Source organism: Lactuca saligna, chromosome 4 (genome assembly GCF_052625555.1).
Source record: "Lactuca saligna cultivar CGN05327 chromosome 4, ASM5262555v1, whole genome shotgun sequence".
Lineage (NCBI taxonomy): Eukaryota > Viridiplantae > Streptophyta > Magnoliopsida > Asterales > Asteraceae > Lactuca > Lactuca saligna.
The window spans coordinates 52,246,100-52,268,257 of record NC_136420.1 but is presented as its reverse complement, the minus strand read 5'-3'; the positions used below and the strand labels follow the sequence as shown (position 1 = coordinate 52,268,257).

Below are 22,158 nucleotides of genomic sequence, written 5' to 3'. Positions count from 1 at the left end.
GCACTATTCTTCAGCAGAGCTTGTTGCGGTAACCTGGGAGAGGTTCACCACCATGTTTCGTGATGAGTACGTTCCCTCGGTGGAACGGGATCGGTTGGCACAGGAGTTTTTGACCCTCAAGCAGGGTACGGAGTCTGTTACAGTTATTACCAGGATGTTTCATGAGAGGGTGATGTTCTACCCTGAACACGTGTCTACTGAGCAGGCACGTATGAGCCGTTATCTGAGTATTTTGAGGAGAGATATTCGAGAGTTCGTGGCGAACTCCTCGTACCAGACATTTACCGAGCTTTAGGAAAATGCCCGGAAGAGGGATATCGAGCTAGAGACTCAGGCTAAGGAGGAGGCGCAGTCTCAGGGGAGGGATCGGCGACCGGCACAGTCCCAACCGACAGCCAAGCGGGTCAAGCCTGCTGATTCCAGAACAGGGAGCCAAACGGGCAGCACTTGTGGAAAGTGCGGAAAGGGTCATGATGGAGTTTGTAGAGCTGGATCTTGCTACAAGTGTGGCAAGGAGGGGTATATGGCCAAGGACTACCCCAAGGGGTTTGCAATGTGTTTTTACTGCAACCAGACCGGACACCGGAAGGTCGAGTGTCTACTACTGCGAGGGTCAGCACAGGGAGCTTCTCAGGGGTCTGCCCCTGCTGCTGTTAGAGCTTCTGATAGTCGGCCGGTGAAGACCGAGACGCCGAAGGCTCGGGGGAGAGCCATCCAGTTGACTGCGGAAGAGGTCCGTGCAGCGCCCGATGTCGTGGCTGGTATGTATTCTTTCATGTATTTATTTTAATGTTTGATATTTTGTGCTTATATTATGATATGCGTAGGTACTTTTCTTGTGAGTTATGTACCTGCTTTGGTGTTATTTGACTCGGGTGCGAGTCGATCTTTTATATCATTGGCATTTAGTCAGCACATCAGTATTAGTCGAGAGGCATTGAGCCGACCTCTGAGAGTCTCCATCACTGACGAGAGAGCAGTGTATGCCACGGAGGTGATTCGAGGATGTGTACTCGAGATTTTCGGTGTAGATTTTCCTATTGATTTGGTCTCGATTGCGATGGGGGACGCCTGTGTCATCGTAGGCATGGATTGGTTGAGCAGATTTGGAGCAGTTATCGATTGTGAGCGGCAGTTGGTGACTATAAGAGACCCAAGTGAGGGAGTTCTTACGGTGTACGGTGAGGGTACCCGTCCTGATTCAGCGTTTTGTTCGGCTGCTAGAGCGAGGAAGAGCCTACAGCAAGGCTGTAGCGGTTTTGTAGGATATGTGATGGATACGAGATTTGGTGCAAAGAGACCGGGTATGGTTGAGGATGTTCTGATAGTGTGTGAATTCTTGAATGTCTTTCCCAAGGAGTTACCGGGTGTGCCTCCCGAGAGGCAGGTTAAGTTTCGCATTGATTTGATTCCAGGGGCACCACCTATTGCCAAGGTGCCCTGTTGCCTTGCACCTCCAGAGATGCAGGATTTATCCTCGCAGCTTCAAGAGCTGCTGGGGAAGGGGTTTATATGGCCGAGCAGCTCGCCGTGGGGAGCACCGATGCTTTTTGTGAATAAAAAGGATGGTTCGCACCGAATGTGCATAGATTATCGAGAGCTGAATAAGTTAACGGTCAAGAACCGTTATCCTTTGCCGAGGATCAACGATTTGCTCGATCAGCTGCAGGGAGCATCTTGGTTTTCCAAGACTGATCGGAGATTTGGATATCATCAGATGAGGGTGCGCGAGGAGGATATCCAGAAGACCGCATTCAGGACTCGTTATGGGCATTACGAGTTCGTGGTGATGCCATTCGGGCTCACCAATGCGCCTGCAGCGTTCATTGATCTCATGAACAGGGTATGCAGACCGATGCTGGATTGATCAGTGATTGTGTTCATTGATGACATTTTAGTATATTCGAGATCAAGGGAGCAGCATGAGGAGCATTTACGAGAAATCCACAGTATGCTGAGATCGGAGAGGCTTTACGCCAAGTTCTCTAAGTGCGATTTTTGGTTATGAGAGGTGCAGTTCCTTGGTCACCTCGTTAACCAAAAGGGGATTTTGGTTGATCCAGCCAAGATCTAGGTGGTGATGAGTTGGGAGGTGCCGAAATCTCCTTCTGAGATCAGGAATTTTCTAGGGTTGGCTGGCTATTATCGGAGGTTCATCAGGGATTTCTCTAAGATTGTTGTTCCTCTCACCAGGTTGACCCGGAAGGGTGTGGTGTTCAGCTGCGGCCCAGAGCAGCAGGCCTCATTTGAGACTCTTCGCTAGAGATTGTGCGAAGCCCCGGTGTTGGCTCTTCCAGAGGGAATGGAGGACTTCGTGGTGTATTGTGATGCATCGATATCTGGGTTGGGGCGGTGTTGATGCAGAGAAGGCATGTGATCGCGTACGCATCGAGGCAGATGAAGCCCCATGAGACAAGGTATCCCACCCACGATCTAGAGTTGGGGGTTGTAGTGTTCGCCCTCAAGATTTGGCGCCATTATCTGTATGGGGTTCGGTGTACGATATACACGGACCACAAGAGTTTGAAGTATTTGATGGATCAGCCAAACCTGAACATGCGTCAGAGGAGATGGTTGGATGTAGTAAAGGATTATGATTGCGAGATCCTGTATCACCCGGGAAAGGCTAATGTGGTAGCCAACGCCCTGAGTCGTAGGGTTGTGAGCATCCCAATTCAGAATATTTGTATGAGATTGACGGTGATGACTCCGGTGTTGGACACTATCAGAGGGGCTCAGGTTGAGGTAGTGAGACCGGAGAACCGTAAGAGAGGGCGAGTTATCAAATAGGTGTCGGAGTTCGTGACCGATAGCAGAGGGCTTATGACCTTCCAGGGTCGGATTTGGGTACCGTTCGTTGGAGGAGCACGTACCATCTTGATGGAGGAGGCGCATAGAATGAGATTCTCGATCCATCCGGGGCCACTAAGATGTTTCTGGATCTAAAAAGGGAGTATTGGTGGCCCTGTATGAAGAGAGATGTAGTGTGGTTTGTTGAGAGGTGCCTAACCTGTTGTAGGGTTAAGGCCGAACATCAGAGACTGCATGGTAAGTTGCAGCCACTGGAAGTCCCAGAGTGGAAATGGGAGCAGATATCCATGGATTTTATCACCAAATTTCCGAGAACGGCGAGGGGTGTTGATGCAATTTGGGTGATAGTAGACCGCTTGACAAAGAGCGCTCACTTTCTCGCCATTAGTGAGAGTTCTTCTGCGGAGAAGTTAGAAAAGATATATGTGAGAGAGGTGGTATCGCGACATGGGGTGCCGATCTCAATTGTATCAGATTGAGATGTGCGTTTCACTTCCAGATTTTGGAAGAAATTCCATGAGGAGTTGGGTACGAGGCTGCATTTTAGTACCGCATACCACCCACAGACTGACGGTTAGAGCGAGCGGACGATTCAAACGCTCGAGGACATGCTCCAAGCATGTGTGTTGGATTTTGGCGGAAGTTAGGACACGTATTTGCCCTTAGCAGAGTTTTCCTACAACAACAGTCATTATTCGAGCATTGGTATGCCGCCCTTTGAGTTGTTGTATGGGAGGAGGTGTCGGACTCCCATTTGTTGGGGAGAGGTAGGGCAACGAGTGATGGGTAGCATGGAGATTGCTTCAGACGACAGAGCAGATACAGCAAGTTAGGCAGAGATTGTGGACCGCTCAGACTCGCCAGAAGAGTTATGCGGATAGGCGACGATCCGAGCTTGAGTTCCAGGTCGGTGATTATGTATTCGTGAAGGTATCTCCTTGGAAAGGAGTAAATCGATTCAGGAAGAGGGGCAAGTTAGGACCCCGGTATATTGGGCCGTTCAGAGTGACCGCGAGGGTGGATAGGGTAGCGTATCGCTTGGAGCTACCTACGGAGTTGAAGCGGATTCATAATGCCTTCCACGTGTCTCAATTGAGGAAGTGTATAGCCGACGAGTTGGCGGTAGTGCCGTTAGAGGATATTCAAGTGGATGCGAGCCTGAACTACTTGGAGAGACCAGTTGCGATTGTGGATCGGAAGATCAAGGTCCTGAGGAACAAGGAGGTGCCTCTGGTACAGGTTCAGTGGCAACATCGGAGAGGATCCGAGTTGACTTGGGAGCCAGAGCGGGAGATGCCTGAGCAGCATCCGGAGCTATTTCAAGGATGAGACTTCGAGGGCGAAGTCTGATTCAAGTGGGGGAGAATTGTAACATCCATAATTTCAGGTATTATATTTATTCGTTGAAATTCATGTTTTGTGGAAGAACTCGGCGAGTTGATGCATAGACTCGTCGAGTAGTGACGCGAATCATTATTTGGGTGGATGGTTGGACTCGGCGTGTCCATTCTGTTTAATGAAAACCTAATTCCTCGGGTTTGGGGCCTATTTAAACGGCCTTATGGCCGTCATTTGCGGCTACCAGACCCCAGAGAGAAACCCTAAGTGAGCTAGAGCGTTTGTGAGAGGAAAGGAGTCATTTCTTGATCATTTGTTAGCGTTTTTGCATATAGAAGGGGACCAAGTCAAGAGGAGGCTGAAGAGGGTGCTAATCCAGTGATTCCAGGGCTCAAAGACTTCATTTTGAGGTATTCATTCGACCCTTCTTCAGTTTATGGTGTAATTCTTAGAGTTAGAGCTTTTTAGCCCCTTTAGAGGATGGTTATATGGAGTGATTGGTCCCTTCTCGTGTTGGTGTTGTAGATCTAGACCCAAAGAGGTCCAGAGACCCTTTTACCTTGAGCTTTATGGGTGTTAATGGGGGTTATGAGCTTAAGATGTCATTTTAGAGGTCATATCTTCAAATATGGCCTTTGAGCCTTTGCATGTGCACTAAGATGTTAGCTTTACGTGATTATAATGCTTTGGGAAACTGGATCTACGGTTTAGAGGAGCGGATCTGATCTCAGGAGGTCAGTTTAGCTCGAGCATGGCAAGAACTCACCAAGTCCAATAGCCGACTCGACGAGTAGGACGAGGGTTTTCCCCATAATCACATAGTTGGTGACTCATCGAGTTGGGGAAGTGACTCGGTGATTCAGAGGGAATCTAGAAGGCAGAGTGCATGATGGTACTCGCCGAGTCACAGTTGTGCACTCGGCGAGTTTGGTCAAGGTTACTGTTAACTTCGTTGACTCTTAGGGTTAGTCAATGTTTGGACCTTAGAGTCATCGGAAGGGTAGGATAGTCTTTTACCCTTCCTAGAGGATGTATAGAGAAAGAGACTAGCCTAGCCCTGAGGGTTGTATTAATTAGAGTATTTATTTCATGTGACTAGGCAGGGGCTAGACCAGAGTTTACCGAGTCAGAGATTTATTGAGATATCCGAGGTGAGTCTTCTCACTATACTTTACCTTGAGTAGGTAATCAGAGTTATGTGATACAGTGTTTGTATATGTGTTATGTGTTGCACTGCATTATTTTATTTGATTTATCTTGTGCATGGTTACAGAGTTAGAACCTGAAGGTTCACAGAGACAGAACCTAAGGGTTCACAGAGTTGGGTGCACAGACCCACAGAGTTATAGCCTCGAGTGGCTAATATATGTTATATATGGTATTTTGGCGAACTCACTAAGCTTCGTGCTTACATTGTTTTGTGTTATGTGTTTCAGGTAAGAGTGAGGATCGCGGGAAGGCGCCGACTTGATCAGTACACACACGGGATTTTTATGTTATGAGATCTTGGGATTGATATATGTTATGAATTGAGTTTTAAACAATGATGTTTTAATGAATAATGAATGAATTATGTTTTGTATAAAATTCGAAAATTGTTTTGAAATTTACGGTGTTAGAATATGTATATACCAAAAATATAGAAAACCCAAACCCTCAATAAGAATTCAACGTAATGTTTTAGGTCAAAGCTCCTTAGTCGAGTTTTATTGTACATGGGCAAACCACAACTAAACGTAGATTGATCACCTATGTTTAATTATGATTAGACCAATGCACAACTAAAATTGGATATGGTGTTCGATAGACTAAAACACCTAAAGATTTTAGAAGATTGAAGATAGATCTCAGATCAGGATACCATTAACTTGAAGTACAAGAAGACGATATTCCAAAGACAACATTTAGGACTCGGTATGGTTAATCTAAGTTCCTAGTTAAGCCTTTGGATTGACCAGTGTTCCAATAATGTTCATGGACCTCATGAATAGTGTTTGCAAACCGTACATAGATGAATTTGTGATAGTAGTTATCAATGATATATTGATATACTCACGAACCAAGGAAGAACACATTCAACACTTGCAAATAATCTTGGAAGTACTAAGAAAAGAAAAGTTGTACGCCAAATTCTCCGAATGTGAATTTTGGATTAGAGAAGTACAATTTTTAGAACATGTAGTTAGTAACAAAGGGATTCATGTCCAACTCTCAAAGATTGAAGCAATTAAGAATTGGGAAGCACCGAAGACGCCAATAAAAGTGCGTCAATTCTTAGGAATTGTTGGCTATTACCATAGATTCTTAGAGAATCTCTCCAAAATAGCCAAGCTGTTTACAACACTAACCCAGAAGGATATGAAGTTCAACTGGGAAGGCAAACAAGAAGCTGCTTTTCATAAACAAAAGCAAATGTTGTGTAGTGCACCAATCCTATCCCTTCCAGATGGGACAGATGATTTCATCGTATACTGCAAGGCATCAAAATCAAGGATTGGGATGTGTGTTGATGCAAAAAGGAAAAGTTATTGCCTACGCATCACGACAACTTAAGGTGCATGAGAATAATTACACTACCCATGATCTTGAATTGGGAGTTGTAGTTTTTGCACTAAAAATTTGGAGACGGTACTTATATGGTACTAAATGTACTATTTTTACCGACCACAAGAGTCTCCAGCACATCTTCAACCAAAAAGATCTTAATATGATACAACGAAGAGGGGTCGAATTATTACGAATGTGAGATTCGTTATCATCCCGGAAAGGCAAATGTGGCAGCAGATACCTTGAGCCGGAAAGAATATATTAAAACCCGAAGGGTACGAGCATAAACTATAACTATCCATTCTCACTTTACCACACAAATTAGAGAAGCTCAACTTGGGGCTCTAAAAGAAGAAAACATCAACAACGAAGCTTTGCGAGGAATGGAAAAGCAACTTATACAAAAAGATGATGGAACGTGACACTTTGTGAGCCGAATTTGGACGCCTAAGTTCAGTGGAGTCAGCGACTTGGTTTTAGAAGAAGACCACAAATCCTTATATTCCGTACATCCAGGCTCTGACAAAATGTACTTAGATTTAAAAGTACATTATTGGTAGCCAAACATGAAGGCTGAAATTGCTACTTTTTTGAGCAAATGTTTGACTTGTTCTAGAGTAAAGGAAGAACATCAAAAGCCTTCAGGTTTACTTCAACAACCGGAAATACCGGAATGGAAATGGGAGCATATTTCAATGGACTTCATCACTAAGTTATCCAAAACTCCTAGTGGGTTCGACACTATTTGGGTAATAGTCGATAGTTTGACTAAGTCCGCTCATTTTTTACCAATTAAGGAGAATGACAAGATGGAGAAGCTTACTAGAGTTTACCTTAAGGAAATTGTTAGATTGCATGGAGTTCCTAGTTCTATTATCTCTGACAGAGATAGTAGATTCACTTCACGATTTTGGCAATCTCTACAAAAATCCTTAGGAACACATCTAGACATGAGTACAACTTACCATCCACAGGCTAACGGTCAGAGTGAGAGAACCATTCAGACTCTAGAAGATATGCTCCGAGCATGTGTAATAGACTTTGGAAATGTGTGGGATACTCATTTACCGTTAATTGAGTTTTCCTACAACAATAGTCATCACACCAGCATCAAGGCTGCATCGTTTGAGGATCTTTATGGACGAAAATGTCGTTCCCCAATATGTTAGGCTGAAGTTGGAGACACGCAGATGGCCAGAGAATGTACAGGTGATACCTTACGTACTGGACCAGAAATAATCCACAAGACAAACCCAAAAGATCGTGCAAATTAAGTGTCGATTAGAGGCTGGACGTGATCGTCAAAAGAGCTATGCTAACATAAGATGTAAACCTTTAGAATTCCAAGTTGCCGATAAAGTAATAATGAAGGTCACTCCTTGGAAAGGCATGATTTGATTCGGGAAACGAGGCAAACTAAACCCGCGATATATAGAACCTATCGAAATTCTACCAAGAATTGGTTCTATCGCATATCAACTTAAGTTACATCAAGTGCTAAGCAATATCCACATAATTTTCCCCAACTAATTAACAATTCCTCATCCAAAAGATAAATTTTGGGACGAAATTTCTTTAACGGGGGAGAATGTAACACCTGTCAAAATTAAGTCAATAACAATCACATGTGATTATGTCAATCATGTAATGTGATTTCGTTAAACTAGTAATGTGATAAACTTACTATATAATTAATGTTAAAATATGAACTTTCATACATATTTTATGATACAACTCAAAGTATACGTCCATAAGTTTCCAAAAATATAGAGAACATCTAAATCTGACTTCGCATGAAGAAGTTATGATAAACACTATAAATCTCTATAATATAAGGAATTTAAAATAGACTTAGAGTTAGCTACTTAAGTCTAAAAGAGAGTTGTAGTACTTGTAAATACCTATGCGTGCATATAAAGAATGTCAAAAATGGAGTTCGTATGCAAAAGTTATGGCATTCCAAAGATTTAGCTTTTAAAAAACCCTAAACTAGCTAATTCACGATGTGAGTTTTATGATGCTCACGAAATTCTGTTATAACTAGGAATCTAGAAGCTACGAGAGGATAAGATCCAATTCACGACGTGAGCTTTATGAAACTCACAACGTGAGGTGTCATCGCCACCATCCGAAGCTAGGGACGCAAATGGCAAGTCTACAGAGTGAATCATGAGACTCACGACGTGAGCCTTATGACACTCACGACGTGAGTGTCATAAAATCTTACTATAAATAACCATTTCGACCCTAAGGCTTAGTACACCATTTCTTTCATTCTCTCTCGTTTCTGAAGGCCGTTTTCCCTTCCCGAGATTGACTACGATGAGCCTCTGACCGTTTAAATTCTATAAACACACTACTAAGGTGAGTTTCATGGCCCCACTTTCTAATATTTTAGGGGGAAAACGCATGTTGAATATTATATATATACGTTATTATTATGACTATATGATAGTATATCAGTATCAACGTAGATAGTTATAATAACCGGGATATAGTTATTTCGTATCTGAAAATATACAACTATCGTAACATTGTTAACATGTTATTGTTATAGTAATATATTAATGTAGATCTTGAGTTATACTTAGGATTCTATATATATTTTGTGTGCGATATAGTTCCGAAGTTATATTCGGAAGTTTTATATGTGAAGTTATATAGTATGTTGCAATTAATAGTTTTATGTCAAGATAAAACTAGATATGTTATATGTTGTTATTATTAGTTTTATGTCCAGATAAAACTAGATATGTTATATGTTGTTATTATTAGTTTTATGTCAAGATAAAACTTGATATGTTGTTATTGTTAGTTTTATGTCAAGATAAAACTAGAAACACTATATATTGTTATTATTGGTTTTAGGTCAAGATAAAACCTGGTTTTTACTTCAAGTTATAACTGTTATACTGCCTAAATGTTATGAAGTTAGGAGTAATGTTTAAAATCATAGTCTAGTGACTTAGGATTTCAGACATGCAAAATGCTTTTGTTGTTAGAGCTATAGGAAGCCGTCAAAGTCTACATGAGCTACCTTATTCATCAACTAAGCTTGGGGATCTTAGTGGAAGTCCTCTGACCTGTAACCGTTAATCCTGTGTGAGCGAGGAAGTCGTGTATGAATAAGATACGGGTTGACGACCCCACTCGTGGTTGTTAATTACAACCGAAGACAAGCGAGTGATGATTCATTCCTTTTATTTTTATTCCGGCGTCGGTGAAGCGTACGGTGTTGTTTCTCATGGTAACTCATGAGTGTATTGTTTTGTTAGAGGTTTTTTTTATCAAGCAGTGGTTACGGACTCATGGTAGCAAGTTGTTAGAAGCATTATACTATGTCGTTATACAAGTATTAATGTTAAGTATAAGTTTCCCCTACTTATACCCTAGGTACTACTTGTATATTGAGTAGATAATTATACCTAACACACATACTCGTATAGAATTGAAATCGATTTATACGTAGCGGTTTTACTCGTATAGAATTGAAATAGATTTATACCTAGCATTTTTACTCGTAAAGAATTGAAATAGATTTATACGTAGTGGTTTTGCTTGTATAGAACTGAAATAAGATTTATACGTAGCATTTTAATTCGTATAGAATTGAAATAGATTTATACGTAGTGGTTTTACTTGTATAGAATTGAAATAAGATTTATACGTAGAAACTCTCATTTGTATGGAATTACAAACACTTATATTCATAGTATATGAGACTTATAGGTATATACTTATTTGGTAAGTAAACTTTTATACCTAGGATATATATAGTAAACGTTGGAGAGTCAAAATTATACTCTTAAAACTATACTTTTGAAACTTGGAAAAATGTATTATTTTTATATGGAGTCAAAACCTGTGGACTCACCAACTTTATGTTGACGTATTTTAAATTGCATGTGTTTTCAGGAAGTTGATAACTATGATACGAGAAATGACGTTACACTGCTCGGTGTTTCCGCCGACGGCCGGGGTGTGACACATGGTTTGATTGTCATAGAAGGTTTCTACAAGTAAATCACCATATAGAATGGATAAATATAAGTTCAAGAGGAATCGTGAAGTGACAGAAGGTCATCCGCCAAGTAAGAATAGTGAAAAAACTTTAAGGGGAATTGAACAATTAGGTTTGGTAAAATTAATTGAACTAAATGTTGATGATGCAAACAAAAGATGTGGCGATCATGGTTAGAAAAAGAAAAGCATATTTTGGGATTTACCATATTGGAAGAGAAAAGGAGTCGAAGATAATCAAAGAACGTACTATGATCCGGACAAGAATCAAAAGAAATCCATATGTGAATGGATGGAGAAATTGCGTTTCCCCGATGGTTATGTTTCTAATTTTGGTATGTGTGTTGATTTAACAGGGTGTAGACTGTTCAGAATGAAAAGTCATGATTGTCATGTTTTTATGCAAAGATTGATGCTAATTGCATTTCGTGAGATGTTGCCAAAACATGTGTGGGAAGCATTAAAAGAGTTGAGTATTTTCTTCAAAACATTAACAAGAACATCAATCACAATAAAAGATATGGAAAGCATTGAAACCAAGATCCCAAAAATTCTATGTAAATTAGATACCATCTTTGTCCTTGGTATTTCTAACTCCATGGAACATTTACCAGTACATTTGCCATATGAAGCAAAGGTAGCTGGTCTCATCCAATATCGGTGGATGTATCCATTTGAAAGGTTTGTATGTTACATCATAATGTGTTGCTATTTTTGTAAGCTAATTTGAATATTCTTCACTATAGATATCTAAATCAGTTGAAAAAAGATGTGAAAAAAAAAAAGCTCGAGTGGAATGGTTCGTTGTTAACACGTACTTGCTTTGTGAAGCATGAATATTTTGCTCTCGTTATTTCGAGACTGGTATCCCCACACGTAATAGAAAGTTTCCTTGAAATGATGATGGGGGAGGAGATGAGCAACCGGATGTTAACAACGAAATGTTAAATATATTTTCATATCATGGTCATCATTATGGAATATTCAAGAATAGAATGTTCTCTGATGAGGAAGTGCATGCTGCCCAAACTTACATACTCCTTAACGAAGATAAGATCAAACATTACATCAGGTAAGTAACATATGCTTCACTTTTAATTATAATGATCATTTGTTGTGTAATTGCTCTGAATAACATTTACATGTATGATTTTGTTTATTACATCATAGTAACTTTAAAAATGTTATTCAAATGGTAATACAAAATATTTGAAGAAGATTTGAATGAACTTATTAGGGATATGGATGAACAGGAGCTTGCATCTAAAGTTGAGAAGAACTTTGCAATATGGTTTCAAAATAATGTGGGTGTTATTTTTGTATTTTTTTTAATTTTATTTATTTTTGTTATGGTTATAATTAACTCTAATTAAGTGTTTTTACCATTTTTCATATAGACACATAAGATCCGGATAAACAACAAGTATATATCTGACCTTTCCAAAGTGTCATTCAAAAAAGTGAAATTATACAGTGTATACTTTGTTAATGGTTATAAGTTTCACACAGAAGCTCATGGTATGAATAAATCAACAATGAGTAGCGGATTGTGTGTTAGTAGCCAAGGAGGTGATTAATACGGTAAGGTAGAGGAACTTTTAGAAGTCGAGTACCCTGGTTACCCAATTAAAACTACCATTTTGTTTAAACGTCATTGGTACGATCTAACACCTAACATAGGAGTTAAGGTTCACAAACAATATAATTTGGTCAAGATAAACGTCAAAAGAAAATACAACAAGTTTAAGCCGTTTGTTTTAGCCATTCAAGTCACTCAGGTGTGTTACATTCCTTACCCAAGTTCGAAAACAAATAACTCGGATTGATGGGTTGTATTTAAAGTTAAACCTCATAGTTGGACTGATGAATATCATCCTCAGAAAGACATTGTTTTTCAAGAAGATGAATTTGAATCAAATGAAATCAGTATACCAAGTACAGCCGATACATACAATTATGATGATCATGATATGTCAAGCAGCGGTTCAGATAATGAAAATCACATTGATGATGAAGGTGAAATTAATGAGGACGACAATGGTGCTATTCTTGACAGTGCGGGTAGTTATGAATATAGTACATCGAGCAATGAAGAATAAGAGGAGGAAGAAGATATTGACTAGATGTTTTTTTTCTTTAAAAAAAGGATGGTTACATTGTATAATTTTTAGTTTTTGCATAGGAATTGGTAAATGTGATGTTATGTATTAGTGCCCTTCATGAGAATTAAGTAAAATGAAAGCACCACACAAAATTACACACATCATCTTTAATAATATCCCAAAAAATTTTAAAACACCCGAAAGTGAATCCGTTGGGACCGGGCGCCTTATCACTCCCACAATTCCAAATAGCTCCCTTAATTTCCTCAATAGAGAAAGGCGAGTCAAGAAAATCAATCTGATCCAACGTCAACTTCAAAAAACTATCAAAAATAATGGAAGCACTAACACCAGCAATGGAATAAAATCTAGATTTAAAATGAGTAAAAAACTCATTTTTAACCACAATAGGATCCGAAACCCAAACTCCATCTTTCATAATACACATCATCTTTCATATTTTATTTTATTTTTATATGCATGTTTTAACTTTTGTTCATTACTTTATGTTTAGCATGTACTTAGACAGATTTGATATTTACCTAGATATTCCATTCAAAAAGTTTAAAAAATATTGATGAAAAACAATAAAATTTTGATTATTTTCTATATGCTATAACTTAATTAATTATTTTATTTTATATTATAGATGAAATTGTATTGTGGAAAATTATTACTAAAATCTTAAAATATGTAACTAAAAGTGGCATGAATTTTTTTAAATCACATGAGCTTTTAATGACACAAAATATATGCCACAAAAAATTTTCTTCTACCGCGACACATTAAAAAATGCCACTATTTTTTATTGTGGTAAATAAAAAAGTGCCACTAATATTTTAAAATGTGTAACTAAAAGTAGCAAAAATTGTTGAATCAAATCAGATTTAGTGGCACAAAATATGTGTCGTAAAAGAAATTTTTTTTACTGTAACAACTATAAAAGTGCAACTGAAAGCCTAAAAACTGCAGTAGCAAAAACAAAAGGTGCCACTAAAATGTTTTAGTAGGAACGTTTCTAGTGACATTAATTAAGTGTGCCACTGATTCTTTGAGAAGCCTTTAGTGACATTTTTTGGGGTTTTTAGTGGCACTTTTTGTGTGCCACTAAATGACATATATTTTTTGTAATGAAGCTTGCGTATTTATATTGTCTCATTTAGACCCTTGTGTTGTACGTGTGGCGTCCAACGAAGTACGCTTAGCGTACAAGTGATGAGGCGAGTACACGGGGCGTACCTATGCTTAGCGTACTCATGCGAGGGTGATCGAGGATTTCGGACGCATACACGGGGCGTACAGCTTCGTACACAGGGCGTATGCGATGGTTAATGAGAACCCAAATTTTAGGGGATGACCACTATATAAGAATCCATATGGACTTGAAACCCTCATTTCACCAGCCTCCTTGTTCCCTTTTACCCTACTTTCACCACCCTAATCCTTCCTTGTGTGCTTTTGGAGCTTAGAATGCCATTAGAAGAGTATTTTTGTGCTTTTGAAGAAGGTGTTCACGCTTGAAGATTCATTGGAGAAGTTAAAGCTTTTAGATCCAGAACCTCATCAGCTTTTAGCTTTTATTTGAGGTATAAAGTCTTAAACTTGGTGTTTATTTGTTTAGATCTCTTTTGTTTTGAGTTTATGGACTCTTTTGGTCCCATTGATGAAGTCTCATGAGTCCATGTTGTTTTTGGAACTTAGAGTTGCCACTCTTAGTGTTATTTGGGATCTAGAATCATAAAGTTGTCATATTTGGGGTTGAAATCTACCTATGCATGAGTTAAGGCCATTTTCATGGAAGTAGAATGCTATTTTTGGAGTTTGTGCTTATTTGGACATGTAAAGTCACCAAGTCAGTGAGTTTATGGGTTTAGACCTTAAGTAGGACTCAAATCTATGATTTGTAACATTGGGTAAAGCATTAAGTGCTTAATAACAAAAATGACTTAATAGATGAGTACATTGGGCGTACAAGCTGGTACGTGTAGTGTACAAGTAATAAGCCAATACCCGCTGCGTACAGCTGAGTACGCCCTACTTACTCACTTAGAGTGAGCTTCACACATATGGGCCTCGGTTTGGGCTATTCCTTAGACTTTGTTGCTTTGGGCCTTAGTGGGTTATCAGAAATCAGATTTTTGGGCTAAGAGTATGTTTGGGCTTTATGGTAAGGCCCATTTGAGGAGTTTGGGCCCAATTTGGAAAATTGGACCATAAGTGGGTCATTAGTGGGCCTTGGTGGATTACTTGTTATTGGGCCTTTCATATGATGGATTTCGACATGGGTCAAATTAGGCCAGGGGTTAAATGGTCATTTTACCCCAAGAATGGATTATTGGATAGTAATTGGAACCTAATTATTGATTGGGTGTTATTTTATACTGATGGCTCGAGGAGTTGTTAGGAAATCGACTAGAGATTTCTTTCTGTGAGATTCAACATCTGAGGTGAGTTCCCTCACTGGGCTATAGCAGGTCTAAGGCACCAATGCCGACCCTTGTTGGTTATGCAAGGATGCTAGGAGTCTACGTGACCCTTGCATGTGTTATGTGCTGCTATGTATACCGAGCGGGGATCGATGCCAGACGAGGCCTGAAGATTGGAACATATGCTAGAGTTTATGATTGTTATATGTATTAGTATGATTATGTGATATTGACCGAATGGGTAATGACAGGTGAAGCCTAAAAATAACAGATCTCTAAACCGAGCGGGGCTCGATGCCGGGCGAGGCCCAAAGTCGGGTGAGGGAGGGGACAGTTTGTGATTTATTATGTATCAGTATGTGGTAGTTTGGGGAGCTCACTAAGTTTTGTGCTTACTATTTTCAGTTTATGTTTCAAGTACTTCGAGTAGCAAAGAGAATAGCTCGGGTTGACTACATCACACACACACACACACGCACACTATTTTGGATTTTGTATATGATGTTTTACTCTGATTTTTGTGGCTTTTCATACATTGAATATTTTGGGATGTATGGATGATGCTTGGGAAAAATACTATATTATCTATTTTAAAAATGAAATTTTTGGGACCGTATTTTGGGATGTTTCAGATACTTTTATTTTCTGGATTAATTCAACATGGTGAGAATTCCCCCTATAGGTGTACTTAAACAAATTCATACACCACCTATTTATACTATGTTTGGAAGGATAAAATGGTCTAACATGCTCGAAAATTTCATCCACCTAAGATTGAAATGGCTCTCATCATCTAATATCGAAATAACTCCTACATACCATCTATCTAACTCGGTTTTTAATATCTCATCTAACTCATGTATGAACATGTTTAAACCATAACATTTCCTTGACTAAATTTTTATTAATTCATTCTCTCTTGCTTCCATTATAATCTTAATTTTCTCCTTCACACATTCCATGTGTCTGACTAGTCGAAAATCAATCATAAATTTGGACACATTTCAAGCTCCTCCTCTAGTCCACTTAGGTATTGAAGGATGCCCACAGAAATGAAGATCTTGTGCAAGCTCAAATTGTAGAGGTCTTGTGCAAGCTCAAATTGTAGAGGTTGAAGGGGTATGTGAGCATGCCTTCTAAGATCATTTTGCAAGCTCCTCTAAACTTCACCTTGGTCACTTCTTTATATCAATTAGAGGAAAGAGGTCATTTGTTTTGGTAATTATCCCTCAAATTATACATAGTTTAACAAAAAGTAATTAATTGTTGATTAAATATATAATGTTTCTAAATTAATAAAAAATCCCGGAAACTTATAGATCAAAATCAAATTTAATAATTACATAGAAATATTAATAGTAGACGGAAAGATAAACCTACCAAACGTTGTTAAACTATTTTAGATAACTTAATTTGAAAGATATTAGTATTCTTGTAGAACAAAATAAAAACATACTATTTAACAAAAAATATATATATATATCACAACAGGAGACCCAAGAAATAAAACAATTATTTCTTTTACAAAAATATCGTTATTAAGATTTAATGTTTGTAATAATTAGTCATTTCGAAGAAACTATTTTAAATGTATACGATTGAAAATCATCTTGATAATAGAAAAGTGATGTATATTTTATATACGTTTAAAAAAAACAATAATTCTTTTTTCAAACAAAATGAACAACTGAAAAAGTCAATACTAAATTAGGAAAAATTATTAAAAGGAGGAATTTACATGAAGAGATCGCCCTGGACACATGGTTCGGAACCATCGGTCCCTAGTCAAATGTAAAGTCAGCCCTTCCTACAATAATTCATACAAGTTAAATTAGAAAAATATTCCTAATTTATAGAGTACGTAAACACGTTATATAATCATTATTATGAAATAAATCGATAATTCCATATAAACAAATAAATAAATAAAAACTTGACGTGAAAACATTGCATTTTTGGACCAAATTCCTAAACTAAAATATTCTTTGTTATTATAATAAAAATAAAATAAATCAAAATAACGGGCACATCATCATTGATATTTGATAGGTGCATGTTGGTCCATTCAAAGCAATAGTGGATTTCTTTTTTAATTTGATTTTTTTTTAAATGATAAATCTAATCTACAGCTAAACAATTTCTTAAATCCATTTATATTCACGATGGGATTTGACCCTCAACCTTAAGGGGAGGGCAACACCGAATATACCTAATAAGGATTTTTTGAATATTTAAGTAAAAGAAAGCTTATTAGATATGTATTGAGTTATTTATTTGTATATTGCGGAGGGACCATTCTTTCTTTATATTCATATAATTTGATTCCATACTTGAAATGGAATGTGAAATAAAGGAACAAGAACAAAATAAAGCCGCATACAAACATTTACAAAAGAAACACAAAGTACGATTTCAAAATTCTTTGTGTAGAAAAGAAGGAAAATAAACAAGATGAGTTCAATGTGACAATCTTTCTTACTGCTAAACATTTTATGAAAATAGAAATATTTCATTTGAAATTGCAAAAAATCATCAATCCTTGTTTCGGTTTATGCTCAAATCCAATAAAGGGAGATTTTCATCGAATTAGAATGTATGTATTGGTAGATATGAACTGGATATGGTTAATCCGTAGGTGGTCAGATAAAATCTATAATAATAATATTAATAAGGTTAAGGGATATTAACAAAACTAATCACTTTTTGTATAAAGGTTTAAGAAGAATAACATTTATTTCTATAATTGAGACCGATGAAAACGAGTCAAGCTCATTTGTGTGGTCATGTCTTATATAAATGGGACTAACAACTCATACCAAATTGATATTCCGGAAAAATCTGGAAAAATAAAAAAATAAAATAAAGAATCGAAACTCAAGCGTCATAATGTGTATAGCACACATCTTTAAAATATGTATAAGAAGTCTGAAAATTATCTTTTTTATATATGTAGGCATTTATTTCATTTTATTCTAGAATGAATCTTTTATGTAGGCTTGTATTTTATTGTATTTTTTTAAAGATTAGTACTAGCGTTTTGATAACATGTTCGTAGGCGAAGGAGTCTTAGAAAAACACTTCAGAATGTCAATATTGTCCGGAATACTAAGATCAGTTGCGAAAATCTTTCCAAAATGATTTTTTTATAATACAGTATTTTTTTAAAAATAAGGAATAAGGATTTGTATACAACCAAAATTTCAAAATCACTCTCAAATCCGAAAGTAAGAGTTTGAATCATAACGTACATTCACCGGATCAATTTGTGTGGATGTTGTTTAAAAAAATAGGTTTTACAAAGAAAGAGATAATAACACACCTATAAAAATTTTCAGAATTAGATTGGTTTAAGGTAAGTGTTCATATTTTATAGTACTAAAAGTATACATTTTTATAGCAATAGAAAATAATGATGCACCCACCAAAGTCATATTGTGAAAGTAAGAAACAAATCAAAGATGGTATTAACGTTTAAACCGAAAGTATATAATATATATCTCCTATAAATGGGATGTCAAGCCTTGAGAATGCTAACGTTTTATACTAGTCTAACATATTTTTTTGGATATCGGTAACTCCACATACTAGTTACCGTTTTATAATGTTTAATTTTTTTTTTTTGGAACCATATCATTGTTTTAAAGGATCATGTTTTCTTTATTACAATCTTCAACATCCGATGATGCATCACCTCCACCAATAAATATGAAGTGATACACGTTGAAGTTAGACAACAAGTTCTTGCTGATAGAACTACGTTCAAAATTAATCAATTTTAGATTTTCACTATTTTGCAAAAGAAATTGTTAGCATTTAAAATCTCATTACTCCTTCAGAAACAAATGTTAGGGAAAAACATTGAATCCCCGTAGCTTGGTTCCTGCTGGCATGCATATTGAAGTCTATTTTAATATTTTAATTAAAAAAGTATTATCGACAAAAAAAATTCTAAATTCTCAAGAATCTTTAAATTGTCAAATATATATATATGTATATTATGAATTTAAGGTTAAAGAGCCAACATATTCCATTTGATCAATAATCTGTCATATAGCTTTCTGCGCACACTTTTGTAAGGTTTATGAGCGTTCTACGCAAAGGGGTTTTGCTGGCTACGCGTCACACATTTTTGACCTTTTTTTTCCTTATGAAGTTACCATAATACCCCCCAAGTCTCAACGTCTCTCTCCCCAACCATACATGACGCATATTTCACCGGCCACCATATAAAAAATTTCTCCGGTTTTCGATTCACATGATTTCGATACCACCCAACCCAAATACTAATCATACCAAATTTATTTCCACTAGAACCACAATATTTTGTATTAATATATTAATATTATTTTAATCTATGAGTTCCCAACTATGTTACAAACTTTGATTAATGTGATTGGTATACTAACCAAATATAAAATACAAATTAAATTATTATTGATATTTTTTAAAACTGTATTTATATATTTAGAAACGTAATTTGGAAGAAAATTGTCACACAATCGACTAGTATTGCATCTTAACCAAAATAATTGAACGCCGTTAAACAGTATTAATTATTGTGGACGGAGTTAATTTTGAATTAATTAAACTATGCGGATAATCAAGTGGTCTAGCTTTAGTCTATAGTATTATTTAATGTATCTTTCTAATCTTTCGGTTACAAGTTTCATTTTTTATAAATACATTAATATAATTGTTTGTTTGTTATTTTTAAAAATATGTATATAAAAACTACGAGAATACAAGACCCCTCTTTCTCTCTCTTTCACATATATAAACACAAAACAAGGAAAATAAGCAAATTATAGTGTTGACAAAAAACACTCCATCAAAATGAAACACCAACTCCTCAATTCTCTCTCTAAAACCGCCGTATCTATATCGTTTCTCCTCTTCTTCCTCCATCCCTTATCCGGCGGCGCAACCACACCTTTGCCACACATAGTTTCCTTCCAAAGAGGATTCACTCAACTTTTTGGTGGCGACTCCAATCTCCTCCGCTCTGATGATGACAACACCGTCCATCTCCACCTCAACCAATACACAGGTATCCATTCTCCTTCCTCTCTCTCTCTCTCTCTCTCTCTCTCTCTCTCTCTCTCTCTCTCAGTATAGTATTTGTATATCGTATGAACTATATCTTTTGAAAAACGATTTCAGGTGCTGGGTTTCGATCTTCTGACTTGTACAACCATGGAGTATTCAGTGCTAGAATAAAACTACCATCTGAGTACACAGCCGGAATCGTAGTAGCATTTTATGTACGTAACTCTTCGTTAACCCTTTACTTTCATAGTTTCATTTACTTTTAAACTCGATCGAGTAGAGTGTTCGATCGTCTAATACACCCTTTAATCATACAATTCAGACAGTATGATGTGTTTATGGGTTATATAATAAATTTTAATATAATTTGGTATACATGCAGACTTCTAATGGAGATGTATTCGAGAAGACGCATGATGAACTTGACTTTGAGTTTTTAGGGAATATAAAAGGGAAGCCATGGAGGTTTCAAACCAATTTATACGGAAATGGAAGCACAAGCAGAGGTAGAGAAGAAAGATACACCTTGTGGTTTGACCCTTCCAAAGCCTACCATCGTTATACCATCTTTTGGACCTCTTCCAAAATCATGTAATTATACCTTCTTTCTCATCTTTATATATTAACTTTAATCATAAGTTTTTTCAAATTCATATATTGAATATATAAATGTCAAAATATGATCATGAAAAGGTCAATTCCGTGTTAAATTTTGAAACTTCGAATCGAAGAAATTTGAATCATAAAGAAAGGACAGCAATAAAGTTATAGTTACATCAACGCTAATTCAGTGAACATTTGGAAAATAATATAGCTAGCTAGCTTCCATTTAATATAAAGTTATAATCACGTCTTATCATTAAAAGTGTATTTGATAAATAATCAAGTACATATATATCTATTATCTAAATCATGTTTTTAGCTAAACAATAAAATAATTTTTTTATAATCGTCTTTTTGGAATATGTGCAGATTTTATATCGATGAGGTTCCGATAAGGGAGATATTAAAAAGCGATGAAATGGGAAGCGATTTCCCTTCAAAACCTATGGCTTTATACGCCACCATATGGGATGCTTCAACTTGGGCTACCAATGGTGGAAAATATAAGGTTAATTACAAATATGCCCCTTTCGTGACCGAGATGACTGACCTCGTTCTACATGGTTGTGTTTCGGATCCAATTCAAGAACTTTTAACAGACAACTGTGCCCGAATGGACAATCAACTCGAAACACTTCGCTACAACAATATCACACCTAAACAACATATTGCCATGAAAAGATTTAGAGAAAAATACATGTATTATTCATACTGTTATGATACTTTGAGGTACCAAATTCCGCCACCTGAATGTGTGATTGATTCCACTCTTAGACAACGGTTTAAAGAGAATGGGAGGTTGAAGTTTGAACGAAGACATCATCGTCGCTCCAAAAAAGGAAGTCAAGTTTTGAGCAGTCAAGTATATGAAATTCAAGAACAAGATTGAGGATATAGAAAAAGATTGTTTGTGTATAATACGAGTGGTTTTTATAATTACATGATTGGATTGTTTGAATTTTTCAGTGTATTTAATAATTAATATACGTAATGTAAACATATGAGGATTAAACAGAAATAAAACGATACATGATGGATTATAGTTATCAAAAGAATTCATTATTCTTTGATGTTAATAGATTGGGAAAGTGTTATGTACTTGGGCTTGAAATTGTTAAAACACGTTTAAAATAGATTGCAGATTTTAAAATTAAATCTCATTTTTTAAGCTATTTGTTAAATTATTAATGATGAAAAGTCACAAGTGATACAATTTTCACCATGTCAACTTTTACACATCTCCGGATAAAGTTTTCTTGATCTTG

General features: G+C 36.9%; 1 protein-coding gene across 1 annotated transcript; it reads left to right on the top strand.

Annotated features, from left to right (window-relative positions):
* Nucleotides 1-20,003: 20,003 nt before the first annotated feature.
* LOC145041841 (putative xyloglucan endotransglucosylase/hydrolase protein 30) lies at nt 20,004-21,948 on the top strand. The gene is made up of 4 exons (XM_078990047.1): nt 20,004-20,291; nt 20,405-20,505; nt 20,673-20,881; nt 21,263-21,948. The coding sequence occupies exons 1-4, from the start codon at nt 20,078-20,080 to the stop codon at nt 21,780-21,782; spliced, it is 1,044 nt and encodes a 347-aa protein (XP_078846173.1). The 5' UTR covers nt 20,004-20,077; the 3' UTR covers nt 21,783-21,948.
* The last annotated feature ends 210 nt before the right edge of the window (nt 21,949-22,158 follow it).

What these genes read in the sequence shown, in the direction of transcription:
- LOC145041841 (XM_078990047.1), top strand. Translation starts at nt 20,078, where the DNA reads ATGAAACACCAACTCCTCAATTCTCTCTCTAAAACCGCCGTATCTATA. An exon ending in GAATCGTAGTAGCATTTTAT is followed by an intron (nt 20,506 to 20,672) that starts GTACGTAACTCT and finishes GTATACATGCAG; the next exon opens with ACTTCTAATGGAGATGTATT. An exon ending in TGGACCTCTTCCAAAATCAT is followed by an intron (nt 20,882 to 21,262) that starts GTAATTATACCT and finishes GAATATGTGCAG; the next exon opens with ATTTTATATCGATGAGGTTC.